The sequence below is a fragment of the Cucurbita maxima genome, unplaced genomic scaffold, assembly GCF_002738345.1.
Source record: "Cucurbita maxima cultivar Rimu unplaced genomic scaffold, Cmax_1.0 Cma_Scf00084, whole genome shotgun sequence".
Classification (NCBI taxonomy): Eukaryota; Viridiplantae; Streptophyta; class Magnoliopsida; order Cucurbitales; family Cucurbitaceae; genus Cucurbita; species Cucurbita maxima.
The window spans coordinates 215,623-226,601 of record NW_019272100.1 but is presented as its reverse complement, the minus strand read 5'-3'; the positions used below and the strand labels follow the sequence as shown (position 1 = coordinate 226,601).

General features: G+C 36.8%; 1 protein-coding gene across 1 annotated transcript; it reads right to left on the bottom strand.

The window, feature by feature from the left end:
* Positions 1-9,981: 9,981 nt before the first annotated feature.
* Positions 9,982-10,353, bottom strand: LOC111472679 (uncharacterized mitochondrial protein AtMg00820-like). Its single transcript, XM_023118282.1, has one exon. The coding sequence runs from the start codon at positions 10,351-10,353 to the stop codon at positions 9,982-9,984; it is 372 nt and encodes a 123-aa protein (XP_022974050.1).
* Positions 10,354-10,979: the final 626 nt, after the last annotated feature.

Sequence of the window (10,979 nt, the reverse complement as noted above, 5' to 3'; positions counted from 1 at the left end):
TCGGATCGCAACTTTCTGAATCAATTTTTCGTCGAACACCTGCGAACTGGAAGATTACCCACACCGGAGACGGGAGGTTTCTACTGATTTTTCATTTTTTTCTCCCTTCTATAGAAATCATAATAATATTTTCACGTGGAATCAACGTGAAACACTCCGAAAATGAAATTACAATTTAACTTTATTTTTAAAATTATTATAAAGATAAATAATATTTGATTTTTTTGTAACTCATACGAGCAATGCATTATTATTTGTTAATGTTTAATATTTGAGATTTATGAGATTTTATTTATCAATATAAAAGTAACGTCCATATTTTTCTATTAAAATAGAGACGTCGTACGTACCTGACATGTTTAGTATATGTGAAAAAACTGTGAAAATATTTCATAAAAAATTGTTAGTTACGAAATAAGGTGTGGAAATTAAATTATATGAATTTAAATAAAATAAAACAAGTCCTAATATAACTAGAGGGTTATTAAACAAGCATGAATATGACTATCCTAACTATTGTTCTATGACCTTTATTAAATGTCGTCATCTATACAGAGGTGTCTTACTTTTACCTGAAAAGCACGTGGTTTGAGTATTTTAAGTAATACTCAATAAGTATCCCCGTTATTGGGATCGAAAAAATGTAACCACATGCAATATGGTGTTACTTTTTCTTTCATAAAAATACCATGGCATGGTCTTGGGCTCTGCTTTCTGTGATATCTCACATTGGTTGGGGAGGAGAACCTTTTATAAGGGTGTGAAACTTTTCCCTAGTATACCATTTCATAGTCCGAAAGGGAAAGCCCAAATAGGATAATATCTACTAGCGGTGGATCTGGGCCATTATAAATGGTATCAAAGCAGACACTAGACCATGTGCCAGCGAGGAGGTTGTTCCTCGAAGGGGGTAGACACGAGACGGTGTGCCAATAAGAACGATGGGTCCCGAAGGGGGTGGATTCGGTGGGGGTCCCACCATTGATTGGAGAAAGGAACGAGTGCCAGCAAGGACGTTGAGCCCTAAAGGGGGGTGGATTGTGATATCCCACATTGGTTGGGGAGGAGAACGAAACACCCTTTATAAGGGTGTAACACCTTTCCCTAGCAGACCCGTTTTAAAGCCTTGAGGGAAAGGCCGAAAGGGAAAGCCCAAAGAAGACAATATCTGCTAGGTGGATCTGGGCAGTTACAACTTTCTCATCCAAACAATGTTAGATGTGTAGAATTTCCCTACACATAGTCCACGCATGCGCGCATGGATCCACCATGATTGCTTGTTTACATACCCCTAGGTTTGAGTCATCGGCTAGCGCACGCTCACACTATCGAACACCATGGCGGGAAAATGCCCACTTAATATCATAGAGAACATCAATATCATAAACATGGTTATACAACATGACATAATCACATTATAACATATCTTATAACACGACTCAGTACAACACAAAATAGTATAACATAACATAACATAACAATCAAAATCATGACATGTGTAAGAGTCACGAGGCATGTATTATCATATATCATATAATTCGTTCAACCAAGCCAACAGTAAAGCCACATGCATGGTTGGCCTAAGCTAGCGTTACTAATTTATACTTGGTGCTAGCTTGTTCTTGCTTCTTGAAGCCTAATTCTACCCCGTATTAATAAACCGCACAGGTATACTACACGGTAAGGAAAAAGAGAATTTAGCAACCACTTATTGTACTCTATTGTCATTCTAGAGTATTCTTTTTATTCTAATTTTGTTTTTATGTGAACCGAATTAAAAGAAATACAAAGTAAATAGAAATAACGGTAAGAGTAATTGTGAACAGAATTAAAAGAAATACAGAGTAAATAGATTTTTATTAAAAGAATTGGAATGGGTGATAAATGAATTTGAAAAATGAAAGGAAGTAAATTTGGAGCTAGATAGAACTTTAGTTAAGGTCAACCAAGTAAGTGGCCTTACTATCGGCTCAGTCGGAAGACTTGTCTTATGTATGACAACGCATACCCAATGACCATTGCATGTGTCATTTATGATTTATGTTATATGATGATATAATGATGTTGTATGATGATGTGATAATGTAATGTGATGATGTCATGATGTCATGACGTTATATGATGATATGATATGATAACATGATGATGATGACGACGCATGATAACATGATGGTGTAAGATGTATGATAATGTGATGATGTGAGATGATGACACGATAATGACAACGCATGATAACATGATGATGTAAGATGTATGATGATATAATGACTTAATATGACGTTATTCCATATTAAGATTATGTGCATGTATTAAATGTCATGATGCATTATGACGATGATTTTTCTAAGACACAACCCTAGTTAATGTTAATGAAGATGACCGTATGAAATCCAATCCATGCATGCTACTTATAGCAATATGTGGACAGGTATAGGGTTGTGTCATAAAGATTGATTTAAAGATGAAAACTCTAGGGACTTTATGCATTTTGTGTGTACATATACATCGGGTTACTTCCCCATTTATGATGATGAGTACGAACGTGTACACTATGATGATGATGATCATCATCATCATCATGCCTCACATGACACTTAGGGGTCTGCTGACCTCTAGACGTCGCTACAGATAGCTAGCTTGACTATGGTAGGTCTAGGGGGGTGTGAACCTCTTGTGGATCCACGCTATGTAGGGAAGTACTACACATTCAATTTTGTCTAGACTGGAGACCATCGCTATGATAGTTTAACGATAGGTCCCTAATCATAAGTTGCAAGTGTTTGTATTCCCTTACCCCAGTATGCAGTCACTCACTAAGTATTTCTTAAAATAATCAAGCACCCTATATAACTAACGACGACATGACAAGTTAAGACCATGACACATGCATAAGATAGTTGTATTTTATTCCACTTAAGAACATAGGTTATGATGACGATAGCAATTTTAGGTTAGTAGAAATTTAGGTTGTTACATTACATCACTTGAAAATCCTGAAATTATTAAATGGCGTATTAACTTCACATTCCTTTCTTTCTATTAGTTTCTGGTAACGTAGGTGTGCACTAGCCCGTAATTAAGCCTAGGAAGTATGTATACAAGTCCACCTAGTAGGTTCATGTGTGCGTGAACCATGTATAGATAAATACTATGCATCCAACCCTACTTAGAAAGGAATGTAGCCCTTAAGTTAGTAGAGGACTATTATATTTCCTTTGAAACTTTAAAAGAAGTAGTTATTTTTTGGGTAACGTAAATGTGCACTGGCCCATGGTAGGAGGTACGTATGCAAGCCCACCTAGTAGGTTCAAATGCGCGTGGTAAAAAATGATTGTTGAGGGTTAGAGCCATCTACTAAGTTTTTTGTTGGGCCACCGAAGAACTAGCCTGTCATCCTTCCACCAAAGGAAGCAGGGGGTGACGTTGTTCTGTGAAACCAGCCTCATGCAGTGTCCCCCAACTCTGGCCTACTCCCTCTTTAAAATGGGCAGACTAGAATTTATCTTGGAGGACCTTACTCAGTGAACAACCTCAGTCTTCAACCATCTCATCGACCCCATTCGGGTCACAAGCTCACACTAACAAGCTCAGCGAATGTGAAGGATTTCAATGCTAATTATAAACAAGGTGCTTAATACTAATTTTTCCAATGTGGGTACTTTTCTTTTTTGAGACATACCATGAAATATAACTCTTTTAACGGTTTAGATTTCATTTAAATTTGGTGTTTTAGTTTCCGAGAAAATACAAACTTTTAACTTCTTTTAAGCGTTCAGACAAAGCTTAAGACAAAACATCATTCGGGGTACCCAAAGATAAACAAACCTATTTTTCATTGACCACATAATCAACCTAACGTGTTTCATTATGATTTTTGTGACATCTTAAATCTTAGATAAAAATGAAGTGTTAAGTATTTAAATATTGCTAGACTACTTCAAATGCCTATCTAATAAATAAAAACAAATTAAAGTCGTCAACAACATAATAAAATATAAAATTTAATTTAATTATAAGATGAGTTTGTTCAAAATATTACAAACCGGTAATACAATTATAAAAGAAAATACAGGCTTTACTCATCGCATACATGACTGAATAGGTAACTACGGGCTTTACTCTAGGCTCTAGGTATATTTCTCTTGTTGTGCAAAGTCTTGGCTAGCTAGCTTAGCCTACACAACAGTAACCGATATCCAAAGATGGGGCACTACCGACGTAGACATTGTACCAGGTAGGGACAAGAAGGCGAGTGCTAGCTTGCTCGTCATCTATGAGAGGCTAGTTTGTGAACCTATCCCACATGATAAACGCCCTACAATAGGATGGATCAATCATACAAGGTAATCCATCAAACCACTGAGTCACAAATCCCTAACCAGACTCACGACTAACTCAACAGTACTGTACCTGAGTGGAAAGGAAGGTGGCGATCTTCAGACACTATACTAGCTGCTGTCAGCCTAGGAGACTACCTTTGTCATTTCTTGATGCCATGGAGGGTTACTTCATTCTTAGGGGTGCCTAGGTAGTTTAAATATCATCTCTCATTTCTAGGACGTTCGAAGTTAGTTCCTCGAGTCAAAGCAATCTCTAGGTGTAGACAGATCTAAACCTCTGATGTCTTACAATCGTGAGGTGCAAGGTCTACTTGAAACGTACTGACCTAGGTCAACATGTAAACTGCACTACTTGTATCACCCTAATCTTAACTTTTCCCTGCCATGCATGCTTTACTAGGTAGTTATTCCTATCGATCAACTAAACACGTAATCAACAATTCAAACTTTACCTTAATCATATCTGGGAACCAAGGAGGTCTATTGGATTCATTAGGAGACTAGGTGGATTAACTTGGACTTTCGACTCCATGCTTCTATGTTATGATTCTTTGAGTCTTTCTTAGTCTAAAAGAACTAAGGTCTAGACCCTCTGACAGAAGCTCACGATCATAAGGCGTTCAATCTAATGATGACATCCTAACCTAGATCATCCTTCAGCAAACCTAACTGTAACACCGTAGCTCTGTGCAGATAAGCACGCTCTATATGGAGGACACACAGTCAAACACTTGGAGCTAGCATATACTGTATCATGCACACATACAAGCAAAGAAGCTCAGCGGAGAGATAACATTCATCAATCACCCGAAGCGTAGCTCACAATAGTCTATCCTCATTTCTAACACAACTAAAAGAATCAAATATCATTCATCACAAATATCATCATAAGAGCATTTTTATAATTTCTTACCTCAGGCATACAACACATAATAAAAATCTCAACCTGTTCTAGTCATGCATATTCCCTTTCAAGCCTCACATAATACAAAAAATAGCATGGTTCTAAGAAGTCCCAACTTAGGGGAATTACAGTAACTTTTGGTAAACATACCTGCAGTACATACTCATCCAAAAATACCCTTCCGAAGTCCTTAAAAAGCATTTTCTAACCACCTAAGATAAGAAATTCTCACATACTAACACGTCCTAGCCATGCCTACAATTATTCCATGCCTAAAGTTCGTGGAGTTGTTTATATGAATGACGCGTCTATTCCTTGCCTAAAGTCCGTGGAGTTACTTATATGAATGATTCGTGTCTTCCCAAGCTAAGTTTTGTGCGTGTTAGGAGCCCCAAACTTTTTGAAATCTCATAGGTCTTAAATGAAACAAAATTAGGGCCAATATCAAAATCAAGATGAAAAACAACCAAATCGAGGCTGAACGGTCCACAAATGACCTTGCACGCACGAATTGCACGCACGAAGAGAACCTTCCACACACAATTGTCACGCAGTTGTGGGGGAGAGGTAATTGCACCTAAAAGCTGCCATGAGTCGCTAGGTGAATGGTTGCCTCAACTAGAAGGCACGGTTCGGTTCGAATCCCATAGAGCACAAATCCGTCGCATTTTCACTCAGCTATAATAAAGTCATATAAAAAAAACTAAATAAATTGATAATATAAAAAATTTGTACAACAAGAGAATTATTAGTGTTGTGCTTTTCTGGAGTGATTCTGGTTCTTAGAGAGCTTTCTTGGGTTCTTTTTCCAAAGGTTATTCTTAAGACATTCATAACATCAGTCTTATCATTAATTTGTAAGCCCTAATTTAAGTTGACAGGTCACGAACAATTTATAATAACATGCATAAGTCGTACATAACATCATAAAAGCCGTAACACGTTTGATGTTCTAGAAAATTATGAGTCCTTATCAAGGGTCTCTAGGAGTAGTTTCGTCATTTCCTATAAATCTTGCTTATACCCAAAACGTGCCTTAATTATAATCTGAAGTCATTTATGAAGGTAATAAACTCTTCATCCATTTAGCGGAAATATTGTGAACCATTCCTTAGACATCTTATCTTTGTTCATTTTGTAAACATTCCTTAAACATCTTATCTTTGTTCAGGTATCTTAATTGTGGAGTCTGGCAAATTCTCACCTATTTTAAAATTTTCGTTCTCAAAGTTCACTACTCTTACCTTGCCTTGGGGCACTGTTCCTTAGTTATGTTCGTTTAAGTTTCTTAAGGGCCCTTTCATAGGTTTTCATTCTTCACCTTATTCTTATAATTGTCTTTGTGTCATTTAGTCCTTAACGTATGGTTTGAGTTTATAAGAACTCATTATTGATCCGGTCGATTGGGAAACATTCAAGCAACAATTTCCTCACGAAAGTTCTTCCTTATACTTCCCTTACGCTTAAGAATTTACTTTGGAAGGACAAATTCCTTTGTTAAAGCCAATTTTGCAGTTCCTTTAACGTTCTCTAGTTTACCAAAAACGTAGAACTCGATTCTGTTTGGCAACTCGATCTTGGACGAGGTAACCCTCGACTCCTTCATCCAAATTTACTACACAATCCGCTAAAGCTAATTGAAATCTCAATTTCGAATGAAATGGACTAAAAATAAGAATTCAAGTTTTACCCTACAAAACTTACCTAAAAGCTGTTTCCTTCCATAGTTATTCAGAATGCAAAAACTAAATTGTATAGGCCATACATAACACATTTGTGTGTATCCTCAAATTAGATCTTCTAGTTCTTCTTCAAACTTTTAAATGACAATTGGAATTTGGCATATATGATAGGTAAACTTCAACCGATCAGGTTCTTTACCAAAGTTTTGGGAAATTTGATTTAGAATGTGTATGAAAAAATTGAAAGAGGGTTGGTGAACTACATTTCCTAAATTTGAAAGAATTCTAAGAACCAAAAACCTAGAAACAAAAGGCTTATTACTCGCAATTGAAGTCTCAATTTTGTTTGCTTATTGCTCCTATCAAGCACCCATCATACCTCATAATTTATAGAGGAAGGATCAAATGCCTCTGAAACGTCCAAAATTGTCATGATTTCATATTTGATCCTTTTATGTTTATCGTCGAAAAAATCATCTACAATCAGGGGCCGACTTTAGCTTTCGATTTTCACCGTTGGATATGGCTATGTATGATGCTCTAAATCATACATAATTTTTAGGGAGATCCAATAGATAAATTTCCAGATATGGTGGGTTATGTGCATAAGGACACTGCAGAAAATGTGATTTGTTTCAGTATTAGCATTTTCTTAATTCCCCAAATCACAAATCTAGAACAAGAATTCGATGGGAATGATCACATGTATAAGTATGCATGTCTCGTAGATGAGTTTATGTCATGAAATGCATTAAAGTATGATTTGCATCATAATCATGTATTATGAATTGAAATTATAGTTCCTCAAGCATGTTTTGTCTCATGAGCACATGATACTTCCCCAATATGTTTTGTACAGACGTGTACGTACACAATGATATTAAACACATTCCTTTCTTTCTATTAGTTTCTAGTAATATAAGTGTGCACTAGTCATAGTCAGGCAACCAGCCTCCGTATACGAGCCCACCTAGTAGGTTCACGTGTGCATGCGTGAACCATGTATAGAGAACCACTAAGCATCCAACCCTACCTAGAAAGGAATGTAAAGTCCAAAGAACAATTACAAGAAGATAGGTCACATCATCAAACACAATGGCATGTGATTGCATTTTCTGACCCGAATCGTGGGACTAATTACTAGTTAGCTCTATGTATAGATGAAAGTATCGCTAGGCCATGAAAATAAAAATTAATGTTATAAAAAAAATGATCGTTGAGGTGAGAGCCATCCATTGAGCTTTGTTGGGCCACTCTAGAACCAGCCTGTCATCCTTCCATTGAAGGAAGCGGGAAGTGACGTTGTTCTGTGAAACCAGCCTCACGCAGTGTCCCCCAAACTCTAGTGGCAGTGGACTAAAGGCCTTCGCCCAAACCCCAAAGCCCAACTCCCTCCTTGGAATGGGCAAGCTAGAATTTATTTGGGAGGACACAAGCTCACACTAACAAGCTCGGCGAATGTGAAGGATTTCAATGCTAATTATAAACATGGTGCTTAATACTAATTTTTCCAATGTGGGATCAACTAGTGTGGGTATGTCTTAGCTTCATAGAGAATTCAAACTTTTAAGTTCTTTTAACGGTCAAGACAAAGCTTAAGACAAAGCATCATTTGGGGTTACCCAAATATCAACAAACTCATTTTTTTCATTGACCACATCATCAACATAATGGGTTTTGTACTTGCCAAAGTTAAATATAAAATTTAATCCAATTATAACATGGTGTTGTTCAAAATATTATAAACTCGGAATATAATTATAAAAGAAAATACGGGCTTTACTCATCGCATCCATGACTGAGTAGGTGACCACGGACTTTACTCATGACTGAGCAAGTGACCACGGGCTTTACTCATGATTGAGAAGGTGACCACGGGCTTTCATAAGTTTTCATTCTTCGACTTATTCTTATAATCGTCCTCGTGTTATTTAGTCCTTAACTTATGGCTTGAGGCCACATAAACTCATTATTGATCGAGTCATCAGAAAACATTCAAGCAAAAATTTCCTCACAAAAGTTCTTCCTTATACTTCCCTTGAGCTTAAGAATTTATTTTGGAAGGACTAATTCCTATGTTGAAGCCAATTTTTGAGTTTCTTTAACGGTCTGTAGTTTATCCAAAAACGCAGAATAGGACGAGGTAACCCTCGACTCCTTCATCCAAATGTGCTACTCAATCTCCTAAAGCTAATTAAAATCTCAATTTTTGAATGAAATGGACTAAAAACAAGAATTCAAGTTTTGATGAAATTAAGAAAATAATAGCATGGACAAGTTTAGGAAGAATTCTATATTGAATTTGAAAATACCACGCTATTAAATAGTCATATACATCAAAACAAAAATAAACTATAAATAGAGTCTACTTCTCACTTACTTCTATTCTTAGAGATAAGGTCACTATTTCTTCCCTTCTAGAAAATTCCAAAATCAAGGGTGCATTTTAAATATCTTAGCACTGCTTGTAGATGAAGATTAGTAGGAGTTTCCATATATCTGCTGATAAGTCCTACTACAAACATCACATCTAGTCGAGTGGCTGTTAGATACATAAAACTATTCAACAATTTGTTTAAAATGAGTTCGGTCTACTTTAACATCTTCTCCGTCCTTTAGTTGTTTGCAGTCTGGAACAATTGGATTCTGAGCCAAATTGCTTTTCATCATTCCAAACCTTTGCAACACCTCCTTATGTAGTACTTCAAGACCCAAAAAAATATCTCATTTTGCCAAGATCAGTCATACCAAACTCATGTTTCATACACTTCTTAAATTCAGAAACCAGAACATTAACATTTTCGATAAAAATGAGATCATCAACGGTACAAACTTACAATCAAAATCTTACCATCTTCTCCAGCCTTGATGAGTGTATTCATAATCACGTTTTTCAAAACCTTCCTTCATGAAATGAGCTTCTATACGACTGTACCAAGCACGCAGAGCTTGCTTAAGTTCACAAAGCGTCTTTTTTAACTTATAAACACTTTGATCATTTCCTTTTTGCACATAACCACACGGTTGAGAAACAAACACTTCTTCATTAAGCTCACTAGATAAAAATGGAGACTTTACATTTAATTGATACATGAACCGTCCTCTTTGAGCTGCAAGTGCCACCACCAAACGATTTGCTTCCATTCTTGCCGCAGGGAGCAAATACTTTAGTATAATCTACACCTTGTTGCTGAGAATATCCCTTCACCACTAACCTTGTCTTGTGCTGGTCTATTTCTCCATTTTCATTAAATTTGGTCTTGTAAGCCCATTTCACTCCAATAATCTTTCCATTTTCGGGTAATTCTATCGATTTCCAAGTATCGTTTCTGCTAATTGCTTCTATTTCTACATCCATGGCTTTTCTCCATTTCTCACTCTTTACAGCATCTTCAAATCGAGTGGGATCACCTGCAAATGTGAGCATGGCTAATTGAGTTGCATTCTCCTCTTATAAGAGTCCTTCTCGTGTTTCATAGTCTTGCATCCAAATCGGTCCCTTCCTGATAGGTTATGAGCCTGCTCTCTTATTTATAGTTTGGTCAACGGTTATATCCGGTAAAGCTATATATAGTAGATGGTTAAATCTGGTAAAGCTATGTACAGTAAACTGAACCATATATATATTCCCTCCGGTAGAGCTTTGAAAATGTACTTTTTATTCTTTGTATTCTCTCTTATACATACTCGTCAATACAAATTCTTTAGCCAGAGTTCTCCTTGCATTTTCTCTCTCCTATTTCTTTGTGTTCATCTAGATCAAGTGTGTGCGTTGTTGTGCGATCCTAACAACTGGTATCAGAGCCGGTCAAATTCACCACGATCTGTGAAGATGGAAAGTTCAAAGATTGGAATTGAGAGTTCAATGGATCCGATTTCGGTTTCTGGAAGATGTAGATTGAAGATTATCTGTACCAGAAAGATCTTCATGAACCCCTGTTGGGGGTGAAGCCGGATACCATGACAACGAAATAGTGGAAGCTCAAGGATCGACAAGCCTTAGGGCTGATCCGGTTGACGCTATCCAGAAACGTGGCATTCAACATTATCAAG

Excerpts from the sequence above, each read along its gene's own strand:
- LOC111472679 (XM_023118282.1), bottom strand. The coding sequence starts at position 10,353 with ATGCTCACATTTGCAGGTGATCCCACTCGATTTGAAGATGCTGTAAAG.